Source organism: Podarcis tiliguerta (genome assembly GCF_965153285.1).
Source record: "Podarcis tiliguerta genome assembly, chromosome: 8".
Classification (NCBI taxonomy): Eukaryota; Metazoa; Chordata; class Lepidosauria; order Squamata; family Lacertidae; genus Podarcis; species Podarcis tiliguerta.
In genome coordinates this window covers 65,176,420-65,197,326 of record NC_139541.1, presented here as the reverse complement: position 1 = coordinate 65,197,326, position 20,907 = coordinate 65,176,420, and the positions used below count along the sequence as shown (strand labels likewise).

At 45.9% G+C, this 20,907-nt stretch overlaps 1 protein-coding gene across 9 annotated transcripts in view; it reads right to left on the bottom strand.

Annotated features, from left to right (window-relative positions):
- PTPRU (protein tyrosine phosphatase receptor type U) overlaps positions 1 to 20,907 on the bottom strand; it is a 366,315-nt gene that overhangs the window by 110,698 nt on the left and 234,710 nt on the right. For all 9 annotated transcript variants that reach the window (XM_083454725.1, XM_083454717.1, XM_083454719.1 and 6 more), the window contains exons 9-10: positions 15,971 to 16,080; positions 11,412 to 11,613 (exon numbers count right to left, since the gene is read on the bottom strand). In XM_083454725.1, coding sequence (XP_083310851.1) covers positions 11,412 to 11,613; positions 15,971 to 16,080 — 312 coding nt within the window. The remainder of the gene's footprint in view (positions 1 to 11,411; positions 11,614 to 15,970; positions 16,081 to 20,907) is intronic.

Sequence of the window (20,907 nt, the reverse complement as noted above, 5' to 3'; positions counted from 1 at the left end):
TCCAAGCATAGTGATGTTTCATCGGAAATAGCAAGCCATGTATTGAACCCAGAGAGGTTCTGCATTTACATTGGTTTAGACTGATTTAAGACAGTGCAAGTCCTCCTATAGATGCTCTGGTTGGGAGCAACAGCTATTTGGTTCCTTCTTTACCAAAATTGTCTCCATCACCAGACATCATCATCATCATCATTTATTATTTATACCCCATCCATCTGGTTGGGTTTCCCCAGCAACTTTGGGCGGCTCCCAACAGAATATTAAAAACACAATAAAAGATCAAACATTAAAAACTTCCCTAATCAGAGCTGCCTTCAGATGTTTTCTAAAAATCAGATAGTTGTTTATTTCCTTGACATCTGATGGGAGGGTGTTCCACAGGGTGGGTGCCACTACTGAGAAGGCCCTCTGCCTGGTTCCCTGTAACCTCACTTCTTGCAGGGAGAAGGCCCTTGGAGCTGAGCCTCAGTGTCTGGGCTGAATGATGGGGATGGAGACGCTCCTTCAAGCCATCCAGATATATCAGAGAATGATATAAGACAGTGAGGTCTCCCCCGTCCCCATCAACCATGGCAAAGACCACATGTCATTTGGCTCTTCCCTTCTCAAAACTGCCTCCATCGAATGCCATTCCATCTGGTCCTCCCACCCCCAGTCCCTGGGTACATCAGTTAAGCCCTCTCCAGATGGTACTGCCATGAACAGGAAATACCAGTAGAATGGGGATGTGGGGGCACATCTTTATCCCCACCACCATCATTGCAAGGCAAGGTTTTTTTCTGCTCCCGGGTTCTTGAGCTGAGAACTGTCTCTTAACGTTTGAGAAGTGTGACAGCCCGCAGATAACTTGATCCCAATCTGCACACTAAACTGGAAGGTGCAGCATAGATTGGGTTGAACGGGAATTTGCCAAGATCATATTCCTCAAGAAGCCTAGGTGTAGCTGTTTCCCGCTGCCTAGAACAGCTTCTTGACAGAGCAGTTAGGCGGCTTCCTCTGCAGGTCATGAGCGCAATGAATCAGAAAGACAAATCCAATTGGTTCGTTTTAAATAACCGGCCTTCACCAAAACTCCCATGGCACTTTTTGGGGGGATGAATTATGAGCGCCAGCAACTGCCTCCTTCCCACGTGGTAAACTGAGCCAGTTAGCGTTCTTTGATGTGCATCTGAATCAGCTCTTGGATTCCAGATGTGACAACATTTCAGAGGGAGGCAAAGTCATGAATGTTTGGGGGACTGGGGGTTGCTCTTTGGGAGGGGGAAAAATGTGTGCTGTGTGTAGGGCTGCCAAGTCAGGAGCATCCCAGACCCTGAGATGTCAGGGCCCAAATCTGAGATCTATGAGCAGCTTCTGGTGGTGTCAAGGAGGGGAGGCTTCTGGTGATGTCACAATGTTGTCCATGGAACCATCACAGTGTGGGCCCTGGAGATGGGAGTTAATTGGGAGAGGGGAGGGGAGGAAGACAGCCCTCCCTCAAGTGTCTATGTTATCATTTTCACTCAGCTCCTGCCAGACTGAAGCCTGCAAGCTGTATGCACAATTTTCTTAACAATTCTTCTTATTATTAAAGGCACTCTTGCCCACCTGAGGATTCACTTGCCACCTGGAGGGGACCAGGCAAGCCTGGGGACTTCAGATCAGACCTAGATGTCTGGTAGCCCCAGCTGTATGGAACTGAGAACCCTTGGCTCTCTTTTCCTTGACTAGTTCTCTCCTTTTGAATAATGTCCCCGGCTTATGCCAACATAAAACGCTGCACCTCATTTCCATCCACGTTGCACACTGATTATTCTGAAAGCCATGGTTATCCCACAATTCTTTTTGCTCTGACAAGAGAAAGGGAAGAAAGGAAGGGGAAGGACATATTAATTGGCTCTGCTTCTGACAGAGCCGGATAAGTGAAAAACAAGGGGAGGGACAACATGCTGGCTGAAAGGAAAAAACTGGAAGGAGAAGCAGGAAGATGAAGTTATTTGCCGAAATATGAAAGAATGGTGAAGGGTTGAGCAGCTGCTTTGCATGTAGAAGGACCCAGATTCAATCGCCAGGTACAGCTGGAAGTGTTCCCTGCCTGAAACTCTGGAGTGTCACCGGTAAAGGAGCTAATCGAATCATTAGTGAAAATGTACCTCCGCAGACCTTGCTTTGTCCAATGCCGTCCCTTCAGCCAATGCAGCAAAACCTTTCCACAATTCCCTTGCAGAAACCCCCTGCCCCTCACTCTCCCTTTGCTTACAGCCTGCAGGTCCTGATTAATCAGCAGTCACTCAGGTCCACCTCCTGCTGCCTCCTAATTCCTGTGTCCCTATTAAAAAACATCTCAGCCAATTCAGCACTGTTAATAGCTACACCACAGACATTAGCAAACAGCCCTAAGTACTGTATGGCTTGTTAATGAAGCCCAATTAATCCCTTGTTTGTGCCTCTGCAAGGCAGAGTATTTTGTTTCCTCTCTGTAATCTTCCCCTTGGCATATATTATGGGGTGGCGGCGGCAGGGGGTTCTGTTATCTCTGCAGTAGACAATCTTCTAAAGAATGCCAGCTTTGCCTCCTCCTGAGAGCCAGCCTGGCCTCCTCTCTGTCTCCCAGAATGCCTGGCTGTTTGACTACAGACCCAAACTTCCCTCCCAGCTCTTCAGCCTTGGCACAACTAGGAGCTCATATGGCAGACTGTGGGCATTGATATGACTAGTTTCACTGCCAAAACTTGAAACAGAGAGAAAAAGAAAGGGCAATTGATGGGATCAGTAATAGTCTACTCATTTGGCAAAAAAGGACTCTGAAATCTGTCACTATTTCAAGTTCTGGGATCCCACTGCATCTTCTAATTGGAATGACATGCTTTGGGGTGCAATCTTTGCTATTTCCAATACAAATGAACTTGCTCTATACCTCCTGGACAAATGCATGGATTAGAATTTGTCCGTTCACTGATTTCCATGCTTCCTTAATGCTCTGATGCAGTACTCAGCATCAAAAAAGCATCAAAATAGGGCCCTGGGGTTGCCATACATTGTCTTTTTCCTGGACGTGTCCTCACATTGTCTTTTTCCTGGACATCTCCTCTTTTTCAGGGGTATAATTTCTGTCCCAGAAGTTTTAAAAAATTGGACAAAATGTCTGGGGTTTTCACCAAATTATAACGGCACCCTGCCTTCTCCTGTGCAGCGGTTGCCCCGCACATAGCCATGGCTCAGTTGGGAACCACAGATGTTGCAAGCAGCCTTGCTGCTCCAGCTTCTCTCTCGGGACTGTGTGACCTTGTCATCCATCTTAATCAACAGTAGGCAGTGGTGGCACATTTGAATGGAGTTTTGGAGGCAATGAAGGAGGACGGGCTGTTGGTTGATCGCCTGAGGACAGGTGAGTCATGGCAACACAGAATGCAGCCACCTCTGGACAGGTACTCCTCTCCCTGCATCCCTGCTCAACTGTTTCTGAGAGGTCAGGATGCCACAGGGAAGCATGGAGAAGTGGAAGCAGAGGCTTCTTTTCCTTGCATACATATCATATGCACCCCCTCCTCGGGAGGAAAGGAAAACAAGCCTCATGTCACCCTCTGGAACCATTAGGAGAAACTCCCAGTTCCACTGGTGCAGGAGGGTGAGGGCGGGGTTGATGTTGCAAACACACAAGTGCTCCCTGTTTGTTCACTTCCTGCATTGGTCCCTTCCAGTCAGTCTGCTGTTTGCATTCCTCGCCTGCCACCTCCTTCAAAGCTCCTTTGCTCAGTCCCTCCCTCCTCCAATTCTTCCATTAGCGCCACCTCCTTCCCATGTAGGGAAGGAGCGGGGAGCACAAATATGTTTCTCTCCTCCTCCCCCCTCTCACTCCCATGTTTGCAGAAGGATGGGCTTGGAAATCGCTGCCACAGGCAACCCCATTCTCTGTGGGGTGAAGCGGACCAGCTGCTGTTACTGCTGAGGGTCCCATTCCCGCCCCTACCTCCCCATGTTGGTAGGGGTGTGATGGGGTCTGGAAATGATTCTCCTTTGTGCAATATGGGGAAGAGCATGGGTGCCTGTGATGCATAGCATTTGTGTGTTGTATCCATGGCCTTTTAAACGGTTGCTCTTCGTTGTGTGTCCTCTTTTTTACTCTTCAAAATATTGCAGCCCTAAAATAGGCTTAAAGTTCATATTTTGACATCTGGGAAACATTTAGAAGCACATATTTTAGGAGAAAATACTTAAATATGTGTTCAAATGCAAGTTATCATGTTGTTGAGGTTGCTGTTTTCCTCTTCAAAATCAGAGGTTTATGCAAAAAGAGGACAGAACAATGTAACAGATTGAAAATAAGAGTGATTTGCCCACCCTAATCCTGGCACCATCCAGAAGGAAACATTTGTCCTGTGCCTGGGATATAAGATTTATTTCTTTTCCTGAAACAAAGGTTCATTGTCGTAATGGCAAAAGCATGCATTTCATAACATGTGCACACTCATGTGTAACTCGGATCCCTAATACACAGAGAAATGGGAGACTTGGTGCTCTTCTGATACAAGAAATGCAAACCTAAGTAGAGGCCTGATCGATCAGGCCAGAAGTCCATCTAGCCCAGAAGTCTGTTCTCACAGTGGCCATCCAGATGCCTCAATAGGAAATCCAGGACCTGAGCTCAACAGCTCTTGAAATTCCCAGCAACTGCCTCTGACAGTGGGGGAGATAACATGGCCATCATAGCTAGCAGCCATTGGTTACCTTATCCTCCATGAATTTGCCTAATCCTCTTTTAAAACCACCCAAGTCGGTGATCATCGCTTTATGTTGTGCTGTAGTCACTCTGTGCATTGACTGGATCATTTCTCAACACTTTCAGGCTGCAATCCTAAACTCGGGAGTAAACCATGTTGGATACCATGGAACAGGATTGTAAAGCAAAATGCATCGCTGTAGAATTTCAGTGATTTCAACAGCTTCAGTGGTTCTATCAGCGCAAAGAGAGCCGAGATTTTAAGAACTCCTGGGCATGGTCAGCCAATTGGTGTTAAAGAAGGATAGAACTTTTTTTATGTATGCGACAACAGCAGCAAGAATACTTATCGCGAAGTATTGGAAGACACAAGATCTACCCACCCGGGAAGAATGGCAGATGAAGTTGATGGACTATATGGAACTGGCGGAAATGACTGGCAGAATCTGAGACCAGGGAGAAGAGTCGGTGGAAGAAGACTGGAAAAAGTTTAAAGACTATTTACAGAAATACTGCAAAATTAATGAATGTTAGAAGAATGTTGGAATGAAGTTATATGGCTTTAGTAGAAATGTTATAAGGATTTAAGTATAAATAGACTAATAGAATATTAAAGGAAAAAATAAGGTTAAAATGTGTTAAGATAATTATAGGATAGAAAACAGAGGAAGATGGAAAGGAATTGCTGAAACAATTGATAGAAGTGGAATACAAAAAGGGAGGTGTGAGGAGGTCGGTGAAATAAGTGAATGAAAGATAAGATATTGAAATTGTTTGAGGTGTTTTAAACTGCTCTTGTTTGGTTTTGTTAGTTTAATGTGTTAGTGATATGTAGTGTTTTTGTATTGTATTGTATTGTATTGTATTGTATTGTATTGTATTGTAGTGTTTAAATTGTTGGAAAAGTAATAAATATTATTTTCAAAAAAAAAAAAAGAACTATGGTATTGCTGCTTCCTTAAAAAAAAAAAAAAGATGATCAAAACCGAAAGCTAATCTCTTCATCTTCAGGCAATGTTAATCCTATGTCCCAGAGATGAAACATCTATTTATTTGTGGGACAGGTGACTTTCCTCCGACAAGTTTGTGCCAGCAAAAACAATTGCTCTTCCACGGCTCAGTGACTAGAGAACATCTTTTGCATGCAGAAAGCCCCAAATTTAATCTCTGGCATTTCTACTTAAAAAAAGATGTTGTGTAGCAGCTGATAGTAAAGGGCAGGAAGCCACAAATCCACTTGTCAGCTTGTCAGAGGTGAGTGCATCCAGTCCTACAGTGAGCAGGGCACCCAGCACTCCACAGATCCATTCCTGAGAAAGGTCATTTTCACTGCAGCTTTTGAGTAGGTAAGAAACAACAAGAAGAAATGACTCTCCAAACTTTGGGAAGGATGTGAGGGAAAGGAGACATAGCTTTGATGGGAATGTCCAATGAACTGATGGCAACTGACCAGGAATAAGACCTTAGGAATGGGTCGGTGTGTCTGGCTGCTAACTAGAAGGTTGGTGGTGTGAGTGCAGCGATGGCTTTGGGCAGAATTCCTGCATTGCAGAAGGTTGTATGAGAGGACCCTTAGGGTCCCTTCCAACTCTAGAATTCTCTGTTATATCAGAGAACAGCTCAGTGGAAATATTGACCCCATTACGACAGCTGTGAAAAAGGCGAACTCCATGTTAGACTAGAGATCATTAGGAAAGGAACTGGAAATACAACTGCCAATGTTCTGATGCTGTTGAACAAATCTATGGTACAACCACATTTGGAATCCTGAGTACAGTTCTGGTCGCCTGACTTCAGAGAGGATACTGCAGAGCTGGAAAGGGTTCGGCAAAGTGCAGCCGGAATGATGACGATGGAGTGACTGCTCTGTGAGCACTTGGGACTTTTTGTGGGATGTGAAACCCAAGAGCAGTCAAGTACAACATTCCTAGAGTAAACATGTTTATACACGGGGAGGAATGTTTGTCCAGCCAGCAGGTAAACTTCCTGTTTCCTTCTGGGCTGGGACAGGCTTCCTCTGCATGTGACTAGAGGTGGGCTTGGCCTCACCTGTGCAGGTAACAACAAAAGCACAGGGCAGGGCAGCCCTCTTTGACTACATGCATTGAAGAAGCAACATCTGCTTTGCCAAAGATGCTCTCTTGGACTCCAGCCACACAGACATGCTTATCACGTTAAAAGCAAACAAAATCAAGTCTTTGTGTCTGTGGCATCAGCATCCATCTGACCTACACAAGATCTATCTCCCTAAATCGTCAACTTCAGTGCAGAAAAAGCACACTCAAGGTCCTGTGCTGTTTAATGAAAAACACAAACTCTCCTCGCTCAGTGATGCCACCTTATCTATTCCACCTCAGACAACATTTCCCACTCATGCAGATAATATCATTTCTCTGAGACTGTTTCTAGGAAGACACAGGGCCGGCAGCATTCAATTTCTCCTTTCCCAGACCACCCCCACTAATAGATCCCATCAAAGCCGCTCCACTGAGTTAGGAAATGTGTTCCAGAGCAAAAGCCCCCGTAATGTAAACAAGGCAGCTTTTGGACCGCCATGCAAGTAAATTATCCAGCAGGGTTGTAAAATGTAATGCATACTGTTTTTTCCCCCATTTGAATTCTGACTGCAGGGTAGCTGGGAAAGGAGGAGGGGGCCTCTGGAGCATGAAGAATCCATTTCAAGGGAAAGCATATTTAAAGGAATCAGAGCAGTGGGATGTGTGGTTACCCTGATGGTTCAGCTGCACTGAGTTGCCACTCATCCCAATTGCCAAAGAACGGCTGGAGCTGTGACATCTCTCTCTTGCAACACATCCTATACCAGACTATCCTGGCCTCACACATGTCATAGCTGTGAGGTACAAAGGAAACATCATCTGGAAAGAGCAAGAGTCTTTCTAGATGATTGGTGCATTTGTGCAACAATTGCTGAGTTGCTATTCATTGCTCCAGAGAAACCCAACGTCTTCCCATCAGAAAGCACTTGTGCAGCAGATGCACTCTATTTGTCCTACTGCATTACCCATGACCTGATGACCTTGCCATATACAGAAGACTTGGATGAAGATAAGGTAGAGGCTACTTCCTCAGGGGGGAGTACCACTAGTACTATATTCAGGGTCCTTCTGGCTGAAAGACACAACCCTTCCACCATCCTCTAGGATGAAGGGTCACAAGCTGTACATGTGTCTCCCCAGCCTCACAGAAGATCAGCTTCTCCAGGGAGGCAGATCCAATTACACTTCAGACCTTTTTCCGTCTACATGAGGTTTCAGTGGCTATGGCTTCCAGCAGAGACAACATCTCTTGCAGTTGTCTTGACAGGTGCACATGGAGCTGTCCAAGGTCCTGTATGCTCTAAGCTCATAACTGAGCACTATCCGCTTCCCAGGAGAGCCTCAATCACCCACAGAATGAAGCAGCACCTCTCAAAATCGCAATGATTTATTGCTGGGGCAATGCAGTCCTCATCGTGAACTGCATCCATTAAAGGTCATTGACCCACCAACCAGAGCCTGGCCTGGCTGAGTCACAAGGGCCTGTGGACCCTTCCTTCTTAGCTGTTCAGGAGGACCTCCACTATAGAGCCTAGCAGTTGTGAGGGATGCAGCTGTGTCAGGGCTGAGTTGTAGGCAGTTATCATAGTGGAGCTCCAGGAACCAGAAATCCCATGTTGTGCCAGAGGGAAAGTTTAGCAAAGAACCAAAGCTGAGAGACAAGAGTCAATGCCAATGAACAAAGCCAGGAGTCCAATCCAAAGAGCATACTGAAACACACTACACCTAGGAAAGCCACTCTTATCTAGGCAAAGTCCCAGCCCAAACAGACCCTCCCCAGCCTAGAAGGATTCAACGGTCAATAGGTTTGAGTAGAGACAGTCTACAGCCTAAGAATATTTTTCTTCCCATAGAGATGCTCCAAACTACAGTTCAGGGAACTTACACATGGAGTCAAAGGTTCCTAGCAGGAACTCTGGGGTCCCAGCCCAGAAGCTGCCGCTGCAGCAACTGGGACAAAACAGTAAACATGACTACAATAATCCAAAGGTTCAAAAGTTCACCACCTCCACCCCTGCACTGCAATGCGGGGGTGCATTTATTTGACTGCAGGTCCCTGGTCAGAGTAAGTGTGACCATCATACAAAGTAGGAAGGGGAAACTGGGTTTGCTTTCATTACTTGTGAATGTTTTAAGCCGCACTGTAACAAGAAGCCAGCTTTGGGTCTGGAAAGCTTTCTGAGAGAACTACTTGGAGGCATTTCGCTGGTTTAAATTCAGCAGCAGTCAGTATTGGAGCACAAAATGTTAGCATTCAGTGGCTGTTGGAGAGCCAGTAATCACAGAATGGTGAAGCTGGGTGAGACCACAAGGGACCCCAATCCTCTGCAAAAGGAGGATTTCTAGGACTCGAATTGCAGGATGCTTTTGCATACCAAGTCTACGGCCTCTTGCTTCTTGCATACCAAGCAATATATGTGTGATACAGGCTATGGTGAGAAAATCCTGGCTTTCGGCACAGTTCTCAATAGGCTGCCAGGCATCAGACCAATGCCCCTCGGCCACTAACTAGCTGTACTTCTCTGAAGATTTCATGGATGGGCCAATAAGCAAAGAGGCTTTGAAGACTGAGCCATACTCTCTCTGTGTGTGTGCATTTCCAAGAAACAAAATATGTACAGCAACTTCACACGCCATTTCTTTGGCGTGATGAAAATGCTCTTTGGTTGCACAGTTGTGGCGTCAGTCCATCACTGATGCCAGAAGCTAAGTCAGCAACACCACCAAGGTGTCCACGTTCTACCAATGTCCACATCTCCTTAGGACAAAATCAAATGACGAAAACCAAAGAAAATCCACATAGCATAATTTTGTACTCCCAGTTTGGTATCGACTGATTTTGTTTGAAAGTCTGCTTGGAACCATCGATGGGCGTTTTCCAGAAAATGTTGGATCAGAAAATTTTCCAGAAAATAACCCTATGGAAAGTAACCTAATTTGCATTCAGAAATTTTCAGTTAGCACTGGGAAATTTTCTGATGCCCTGGAGAATGTGCTAATTTAGCATGTTTAATTTAGCATCGCTTGCAGTTAATAAATAAAGCTCAGAACTTAGAAACTGCTAAGCTGGCCTCAAACTGTATTTGCAATTCGCTTGCAATTGTGGTGCCTAATGAACTGAAGAAATGGGAGAATTTTCCGCAGAAAAATAAAGCGCTGGAAGCGTTTTACTCAGAAAGTTTTCCATGCCACGTTGCTGCTCAAACCTCCACCTGCTTGCCATGGAGACTGGTGTGAACAGGATCTTCTGATCACATCATTAATGACTAGGGGCTTGTTTCTGCACGACTGATTTAGTGAGAAAGAGAGAAATTCATAAAAACATTTTTTGCCTGAGGTGGAGGAGCAAATATACACCACAATGCTATTCTTCCACCACACTGCTGTTGGCTCTCAGCTGGCCAGGTGCCACAGCACCAAGGAGAAAAGGCTGAGGGGGCCACCACCCAGCCACACTCATGGCTGCATCTAAATCAGTGGTTCTCAACCTGTGGGTCCCCAGTTGTTGTTGGACTACAACTCCCATCATCCCTGAGCTCTGGCCTTGCTAGCTAGGGGTAATGGGAGTTGTAGTTCAACAACATCTGGGGACCCACAGGTTGAGAAAGGATGATCTAGATGGATAGAGTGGCCCCTGAAGCACCCAATTCCCACAGTACTTCCCCCAAATCCCATGAGAATGCCAATCCTGTTGTGACGTTTCGCAAGACTTGGCCACTTCTTACAAGACTCGAATAAGGACTATATGAGGTTTGCTTGACCTGACTCTGTGGTAGGCTATAGGACTACTACTTGCTTTTCTTATTCCATGAGTCCAATTCTAAATTTAGAACACACTGGACTTGTGATCCCATAATTGGGAGCAAGACAGAGAACATATGCCTTTGCACTCCTTCTGTAACCCTGCTCACCATAGGAAACTCTTCATCTATATCCGACAGTGGCAGCAAACAACCACCACCACCACCAATCTCACTCCAGACCTTTACATATGCCTTTCCTCACTTCCATTTGTAACTCCAACAGCAGCATACCAGTTAGCAGGGAACTTGGGAAATGTAATGTTCCCGGGGCGCCTTAGCCCACAAAGGAAGTTTCTGTTGCTAACTAAGTAATTACAAGCTTCAGCGGGATCACTATTTAGGACTGCAACGCCAAAGCTGTGAGATGGAAGTGAGGGCAGGGAATATCCTGCTGGAATTGCTGCAAAGGGAACAATTAAAATAAGGCCATGTCAACTAGAAAAGAAAAACGAATAGAAGTGTGCAGAAAAGATAGGTGAAATCTGGAGGAGAAGCAGGGGTAGGGTGGGGGAAGAGAGTGAGCTGGAAAGCTGGAATTGTTAATACAATCCCTTTGCATTAGCAGCTGGCGTGAAGCCTTACAACAGTGCCATGATCACATATGGGTGTGCTTGTCAGCAGAAAGCCAGCTCATCACACACATCATTTTTGCTAAAAAACGAAAAGAAAAGAAAAGAAAAGAGTGGGGGAAAAGAATGACTTCCACTGGCTTGCCAGATGTTGTCACTACATCCAAACCACATCCCATCCAATTTGCAATGGCAGACACCCAAAGAACTCCAGGACAAGTTGTAACTTTGAGCAAAGCCTAGATGAAAAAACAGCAGCCGTTTTGCTCTTCTTGCCACCAACCTGAGATGTTAGTGGTGATCTCGGTCAGAGCCGTTTGGCCAAATCCCTTGCCAGTCCGTGCCCGCACTGAGAAGAGATAGGTTGTCCCAGGATGCAGGTTGGAGAAAACATGGTAAGTTTCATTTCGGAGCTTGGAGACGGTACGTCGTGGGCCAGGGACATTGACTGCTGGGTCAGAGGATTCAATGCTCTGGTAGCTGATCTAGGAGAAATGGATATACTTTAAGAAAATGTCAGCATCAGAATACAGAAACAAATCTGGTTAAGAATTGTTGTTGTTGCAATTATTACCTGCCCTTCATCACAGGGTCCCAAGGCGGGTTGCAACAATCGAACACACACACACACACACACACACTGGCTCTATTTGCATGTAATTTGGTGCTTCAGGCACCAGGCCTGTTGGCAGACCAACTCTGCATTTTAAAGATGTCTGCAGACATGACGTGAAGGCTGGCAACATTAACCCTGCCTTGTGGGAATCCCTTTCAGATGACCGCAGTGCCTGGAGACAACACCCCAGCTTCAATGTCTCTCCCTTACTGGTTTCTACAGCCACAGCAGGCACTGTAGCTCTCCAACGGTTTGACTTTACCTCTGATGGCACACTCTTCTATTTCCTCTCAAGACAGACTGATGCCAACTAGACACTTTGAAGGGGACAGCATGCCTACAAATGTCATCCACTTCTGCCAAAAGGGATTAAGTTATAACTGTTGATCTGGGGATAACAAAGCCTCTTCCCCCTTTCTCGTTCTCGTTCTCGTTCCCTTTCCCTTTCTCTTTCTCTTTCTCTTTCTTTTTCTTTCGCACAGTAGACTTAGCCTTGGACCATGAGCTGAACTGTGTAGCCTTCTAAAGCACAGCAGACAGAGGAAGTCTGTTTTCCAAAGCTCTGGATCAAGGTCTGAACTTAATTCTTTGATGGGTGCACATCCTTAATATTAATTAGTTTGCCATTTCTGCTATCAGTCAGAGTAGGCAATATATTAGAATGTCAAGGAAGATGAACCAATGGAATAAAATGGGATATGTGCAGTTTCCTATGTTCCAAAAACAGTAGAATGGAAGCCCAGTGCACCAACAAGGAGGCCCTTTCAGTGGTATTATTATTATTATTATTATTATTATTGCCTTTCTTTCTTTCTTTCTTTCTTTCTTTCTTTCTTTCTTATGATGTGTAACAGAAAGCAGGGGCTGAACTCACCTGGAAAGCCATAACAAATCAACCGTAGAGATTCAGTGAAAGATTGTGCCCTAGTTCTCAGTAGGGTAGTTGGCAAGATACTATCTGGACTATCAATTCAAATTCCAAGCAAGGGCTCACCACTCACCAGTGACCAAATGTTCCAATATACCAGTGGTAGGGAACCTTGGGCCACATTCCTGCATGAGCCACTTTCCAAGGGTCACATGCCAGCTGCCAGCAAGGACAGAAGCAAAAGTTTATTTGGCCAGAGACAGAAATGCGGGGCTGTGATGTTACTCTGACCTTTTTCACCTGGTGTTAATCAGCACATCCAGTGAGGATGATCAGGAGCAGGGGAGGGCAGTCAATCAGATTCCTTTTTCCTCTCCTGCCCTCTCCCCCCACCCCGACTCACGCTCTCTATGCTTCTGGTATAGAGGAGGAGCCAATGAATTGTGATCCCCTGCCTGGAGTCTCAAGTGGTCCAGAAACAAAATTTATCACCACGGTGAGAATGGGGCCAGCCTGAAAACTTTTAGAAAGGGGAATGAAAAGCCGCTTGAATTCTGCATTCTAAACAATGGGGTTTGGAAGGAACTATAAAGTTGTCCTTAATCTCCGAGACTGTAAAACATGTCTCTGGAATTACAATGGAGCCTGTGTCAATTCTCCGGGAGGCAGCATTCAGCCCAAGGCAGGGCAGTCAGAGCAGCACAGAGATAAGAATCAGCTTTCTTCACGCCGCTGTTTCTGCGCTCTAATAATTTTTGTTGATGCCAGAGAGGGCAGAAAAGCAGAAAAAAAGAGATAAGAGAGGGCTTTTTTTGCCTGGCTGCATTTGGGGAGGGGATGTGGAAGAATTCCCCCCCCCCTCCAAAGCGCACCACACAGCTAGCCTCATTCAAGAAACTATCAAAAGACAATGTATCCCTTTTCTCTCCGCTTTGAATGGAGACGACAATGCCTTGCTGAGGAAAAATGCAACCTCTATCCATTGCTTAAGCCTAGCCTGACATGCAAAGGCCCATCACCAGGTGTGCTGTTGCCCAAGATGTCTGCCCTGGCATGACAGCTTGCAGAATTTCTGGAGCTCAGCATCCATGTCGTGCTCTGCAGTTCAAGCTTATTGTCAACTGGCTCCACACCAACACCCAACCCTATATACCATCGAGGTGGTTGGGGAACCTGCTTCCCCCCAAGGAATTCTGGGGACTGTAGTTTGTTAAGTGTGCCGAGAGCTGTTAGGGGAATCTTAACAAACTACAGCTCCCATAATTATTTTGGGAAGCCATGACAGTTAAGGAGCTATGAGTGATGACTATGATGATGTAATTAAATTTGTATACTGCCCTTCTCAAGGAGGTTCACAACATAAAATTACAATAAAAAAACCACACAATGCATAATAAAACAAGAACAACAACAATCTAATAATGGATGTGGTAGATGTGACCTTGCTATACTCCACTGCACTGGTTTCCAGTCTATTTCCAGACTCAGTTCAAACTACTGGCAATAAACTAGACAGAGTTAAACAGTTTGGCATTGGGTTACCTGGCAGATTGCCTAATCTCACACAAATACCTGCATGGTGATCTTTTGAGACCATCACCCACCCACCCAATGACATCTGGCAGGTGGCAGGTGGATCCCAAAGATAGGGCCTTTTCTGTGGTGGCACCCTGGTTATGGAATGCCCTCCCAGCTCTCCTACCATCCACTTTGGGATCTTTCTGGCACCAGGTAAAAACACTGAGTTGTTTCCAACTAAGTTCTGTGCAGAGTAGAGCCATTAAAATTAAGTCACCCATGTTAGCAATGCCCATGAATTTCAAGGGGTCTACTCTGAGTAGGACTAACATTAGTTACTAATCCCACCTGCCTGTGGGTGTTTCAGGAAGTGTTTTAGAGTTCCAAAGATCTCTTAAGCTGCCGTGATCCCCATCTTGCTGGTTTTATCATGGTTTTGGATTGTTCTGGTTTTCTTCTGTCCTAGATTTAAGGTCTCGTTCTATTTTATGTATTTTAAGCTTTATTGCAAACCACCCTGAGAATGTTGGTTTTGGGGTGCTGTGGAAATGTAACAAACAAACAGTCACTTCTTTAAAAACCTGCAGAAAAGCACCATCTTAAAAGAGGCAGCCTCCCTGCTGTCTCCTTCTTCCACAAGATGATGCCTGCTGCGACACACGAGTGCATAATCTAAAGTTTGCCTATTGCTTCAAAAAATATTGTTTTTCTTCATATGGACGTTTCATTGATAAGTTAATAGAGTAAATATCATGCAGTTAATAGTTAAAAGGTAAAGGTAAAAGACCCCTGGACAATTAAGTCCAGTTGAATTTGACTATGGGGTGTGGCGCTCATCTCCGCTTTTCAGGCCCAGGGAGCTGATGTTTGTCCACAGACAGCTTTCTGGATCATGTGACTAAACCACTTCTGGCACGGTGGGACGCCTTGCACTGGTATGCTTTCAAACTGTTAGGTTAGCAGAAGCTGGGACAGAGCAATGGGAGCTCACCCCGTCACACGGATTCAAACCACAGACCTTCTGATCAGCAAGCCCAAGAGGTCTTGGCTTGACTACTGCAACATGAGCACTTGACTACTGCAACATGAGCACTTGGGGCTGCCCTGGGAAAACTGCCTGGAACTGTAAAATGGCACACAATGTTGCCACCAGTAATATGGCCAACTGATCATATTACTCCAATGTTGTCTGATGTCCACAGGCTGCAAATTGTTTCTACGCTCAAATCAAGGTGCTGCTTCCTACCCGTAAAGCCATAAATGCTTGGGGAACTAGATACCCAAAGGGCCATGAGATATATTGACAGATCACACTCCACCATGCATCGAACATCTTGCATTCTGATTGACAGCTGAGGTCCTGTTTGGGAGCTCACTCTGGCTGAAGACTGGAGGATATCTATCAGGTGGAGGAATTTCTCAGTGCACAGTCTACCCCCCCCTCCAGAGGGACCACCTATCCATGATGCTGTGCACCTTCAGACACCAAATAAAGAGTTGACTCTGCAATAAGCATTCAGATTCTACTGAAATTCTTTTTTGCTGTTGAATTTTGCTTCAGCAAGCATATCTGTTTCCATTTGATTTTTTTTAGCTGGTGCTTATCTCCAGCTGCTGTGGATTCGGTGGATCTGTTGCCAGCTCAGCCTTGGGTTTTTTCCCGGTTTTTTAACTGTACTGTTTCTTGCATTTGACGTGTTCCTGTTTCTGTGCTTTGTATAGCAGCCACTTTTGTGTTTATTCAGAAAGATAAAGCAGAATGTAATAGCAAATACATAAAATAAATAAGATCTCTTTAATGCTGGTAAAAAGGAATCCCCAAAAGGGCTTTACAACATACCTCGTACTGCGTGATGAGGCCATTGGGCTCCACTGGTTCCTCCCATTTCAGAAAAATCATGTCCTCCAAGGGGGTGAATGTGAGGGACTCCGAAGCAATGCCTCCGGGGACTGAAACAAGGAAGGGTTTCGGGAAGAAAAGTGGTTGGGTGGGTGTCAAAATACAGTCTTGTTAAGACAGCTTTCCTTACAGCTCCTTAACTACAACAAGGGAATATCATGAACACAAACATTTCCCCAAAGTGGCAATGTTTAAAGTTGCTCCCCACAGATGTACTGTTTTCACAGCCTAACAACTACATCAAGAAATATCATGGGGCACAACTGCACCCCCAAATGGGCAATGTTCCATTCCGAGTTCCATCCCAGCGCTCTGTTAAGCTTTCCATATGTTGGTCATTATATATTAATGAGGCAGTATTTAAATACACAGCTCCCAGTCCACCCAAGCATACACACACACCATCTGTTTGCTGAGACTGTATGTTCCTGGGAGGAATATACCATGGATCTTCCCCAGCATTGGAATCCAGCAGTCAGAACACCAAAGGGAGCCATGGAATGATGGCAAGATTCCACATGCACAAAGTGTGCTTAAGGATATAAGAAGCGCCCTGCTGGAGCAGGTCAAAGGCTCATCTAGTCCAACATCCTGTTCTCACAGTGGTCAACTAGTATTCAAGGGCATACTGCCTTTGACAGTGAAGGTAGAACATAACCATTGTGGCTACTGAGAAATGATAGGCGTATCCTCCAACAACTTGTCTTCCATGCAGAGTCTGGCATTCTTTGAAATGGGAGTCATTTTGGACTCGCAGCTGTCCATGGAGGTGCAGGTCAATTCTGTGTCCAGGGCAGCTGTTTATCTGCTCCATCTGGTATGCAGGCTGAGACCTACCTGCCAGCAGACTGTCTTGCCAGAGTGGCGCATGCTCTAGTTATCTCTCGCTTGGACTACTGCAATGTACTCTATGTGGGGCTACCTTTGAAAATGACCCGGAAACTACAACCAATCCAGAATGCGGCAGCTAGACTGGTAACTGGGAGCGGCCGCTGAGACCATATAACACCAGTCTTGAAAGACCTACACTGGCTCCCAGTACGTTTCCGAGCACAATTCAAAGTATTAGTGCTGACATTTAAAGCACTAAACGGCCTTGGTCCAGTATCCCTGAAGGAGCGTCTCCACCCCCATCGTTCTGCCCGGATACTGAGGTCCAGCACCGAGGGCCTTCTGGTGGCTCCCTCACTGCAAGAAGCCAAGTTACAGGGAACCAGGCAGAGGGCCTTCTTGGTGGTGGCACCTGCCCTGTGGAACACCCTCCCACCAGATGTCAAAGATAAAAACAACTACCAGATTTTTAGAAGACATCTGAAGGCAGCCCTGTTTAGGGAAGCTTTTAATGTTTAATAGGTTATTGTATTTTAATATTCCATTGGAAGCCGCCCAGAGTGGGTGGGGTATAAAAAAGTTGTTGTTGTTGTTGTTGCAACATACTGTGGCAAAGATAGGACCCATGTTTCCACACACACACACACACCATCTTCCAAGTACAACAGACAGGATCTCCCTTTGCCCCTGGAATTTATTGATTCAATAACCTTGCCAAGTAGGTTAGGCTGAGAGATGGTCACCTCAAAGTCACCCAGTGAGCTGTGGAGTTGAGCAGGCATTTGAACCCAAGTCCCACCACTCCTTGTCAGACACTAACCCAGGATAGCCAACACGGTGTCCTCCATACATTGTAGGACTACAAGCCCCATCAACCCCAGCTATCACACCCAGTGGCCAGGGATGATTGGAGTTGTAGTCCAATATGGGCTAGCACTGCTCTACCCATTACATCACACAGGCTGTGGGAAAGTCATCTTGATCCAAGGAATGAAACTTCCCTGTCAACTTAGGTTGCAAACATAAATTTCAGCAGCCAGAGGAGGGAGAAATCACACCATTACCGAACTGCGTTTGCATAATCCAGAGCACTCTGGGTTGATCACTGCAGACTGAGCCCTCAATCCTCCACAAATTAGCACTCAGGCAAATACATGCCTGGTGAATCGGCAGGCGACTCTCGCTCATGTTTATTTTATGGGGACGGCTTAATTGCCTTTTGCTGAGCCAAGGCAGTCAACCCGCTAACTAAAGGCAAGACAGGAGAGGATGAGGAGAGATGAGAAGGAGGAGGCTGCATATCTGAGCAGTGTCAGGAAGGGTCTGATGCACGCAACCCCCAGTTGGATCCCAGTGCTCAGTTTTGTCCTGTTACACCAATTAGGTCAGACAGTGAGCTGCACAGCTCTGTGAAAGAGCATCTATCTTGAATGCTCAATTCCTGGCATCTCTGGATAAGGCTGGGAGTGTCCCCTGCCAGTCAGTGTAGACAATACTGAGCTAGACGGACCCATTTTCTGATTTGGCAGGAAGAAGCTTCCTAGTGTGATCTAGACTGGGAATAAGGGACCTGTGCTGCCATCCAGATGTTTCAGGACTCCAGTTTCCTTCAGTCCCTGGCACGCCCCACGGAAGGATGTCTAAGAGAGAATGCAGCCCTCAGGCTGAAAAAGTCTCCACTAAAGGAAGAAGGCAATGGAACAGGCAGCAGTGCCAGCAACAAGGAAAAGCTGGGTGAGCTCTTGAAGGGTTCCTGCAGTGTGTCTCTTGCCCAAGGGCCCCCAGAAGCTGTAGCCAGGGCCACCACCCAAACTCAGGACTCTTGGACAGCTTTGAAAGTCCATGTGCCCTGGGCAAGGCCAATTACATGGATATTGTCCCTCACCCATTTCTCTGGCCCTGGCAGAGCCAACTGACAGTGGCGACTGAGCCTCAGAAGACAAGCTGCCACTGTGAATTTCTGACAGTGGTCTGGAGGGACCCAACACCAACATGCAAACAGAGAGGAAGCTGTCTTACACTGAGCTCATCAAGTTCAGTATTGTCTACACTGACCAACATGGCTCTCCAGGTTTTCAGGCAGGGAGATGATCCCAGTGCTACCTGGAGATGCCAGGAATTGAACCTGGGACCTTCTACATGCAAGATGGGTGTTCTAGCACTGAGCTATGGCCTTTCCTCCCAAATGCATTGTGGGAAATGTAAAATGGCAGGCAGATTGCTATCGCCCTCTATAGTTTGTAGTGTTTCTCTCTGCAGCTGGCAATCCTTCAGGGGTCAGTGATGGTGAAGGATATTGGGAAGGGGGCTTCACATGGAGCTAGCCCTCACTGTACCTTCTCTCAGATATTTTTGACATGGGCCTCAATCCATATTAATCAATTTGTTATCCCCCCCTCCCTTGTGAACCCAGTCCTGATGGTTCACACTAGCACCTGGCATGAGGCTTCTGCAAACACACCATATTCTGCCAGGAAGGATGGACTGTCTGCCGTTTACTCAGGCCTGGAGCTTTCGTAACCAGCTGCTCCAACACCCACTGACGGGGGCCTTGCGTAAATCTCTAATCTCCAGGCAATTTGGCTGGATTAGTGGAGCCCTGTCATTCCCTCTAATTATCAACAACCCACAATAATAACAATGACAAACAACAAGCAAAAGAGCCATAACTAGGATCAATATCCACTGATTTAGCACAGATTCCCCCAGCCCGCCTTTCATTCCCCTTTCTCAAGGATGTCATTAAGGAGGAACAGACCAGGCAATTGCTTTGCAAAGATCACTATTCACAAACAGTATCATCTGCCACACAAGCTTTACAGCAGCCTCTAATTTTAGGCAGAATCGAGTGATTATATTCTCTTTAGGAGAAGGAAAAGCAGAAGGGGGAGACAAAGAAGCAAAGCCCTTCGACTCCACAGACAGGGGCAGGGGCAAGGTGCAAACAGCAGGATGGGGAAGTCCAAAAGCATTATTCAAAACCACCTCGGCAGAAACAGGCTTCAGGGGTTATGTGAATAATACTGTTTGCATTAAAGCTATAATTCACTTTATTGTGATCATGGGGGCTTTGTCAGACTCTGCGGTTGGATTGCAAAGGCTGGAGGTCTGTAATCTGTCTGCCGGAGCCAAGCTGAACAGTCCCTGGAAATGAAATATTATTCTTAATTTTATCTTTTTTTTAAAAAAAAAAGTTAGGGTTGTGTGTTCTTTGGTCCAGTCTTAAATATTCCAGTTAAAAACATAAGAGCATAACAAGAGCCCTGCTGGATCGGTTCAATTGCCTCTCTAGTCCAGCACCCTGTTCTCCCAGTAGCCAACCAGATGCCCAGCAGAGGAATGCAAGCTGGGCATTGAGTGTCAACTGGTCTCTGCCCTCCAGAGATAGATTCCCAGCAATAGGTATTGGGAGGCGTGACGCCTCTGACATTGGAGGTAAAACAGAGCCATTGTGGCTAGCAGCTGTTAAGAGCAATGTCCTCCACAAATTTGTATAATCCACTTTGAAAGCCATGCATAAGAACAAGTCAAAGGAATAGGATTTGCACAGACAGGCTAGTGAAAGAGGCTGGCCAACCATCCTCATTTATTTATTTGTTATTTTGAATTCATTGTTACATTTCTAGCCCAAAGAACAGTACATTCCTTCTATTTGAGATGGTCATTCTCTTCCACCAAGCATGCAACTTCGGGAGGGACTCACATGGAGCAGTGTGGGAGCCTGAATTAAATCTGGTGATCAATGGGATGGCAGATCCTGCTATCTCCCTGGGATCTGAAATCTTGTGAACAGGGAGTGGATGGATCTTGTCTGCAATGTGCAAACATCTAACGTGGTTCACAGCCTGCCATTCCACAGCACTATACAAGGTCCCTGCTTGTAGTAGGATCCCCAGAACTTGTATGTCTCAAATGAGTGAGTAATTCATTTTGCCTCTAGGGCACACACATCTGAACACAATGGATCACTGAAGCACCTAAATGCATGTGCCTGAATACTAAATATAGAATATTCCTAAATAGAGAAACATTAGGAAGTTGCTTTC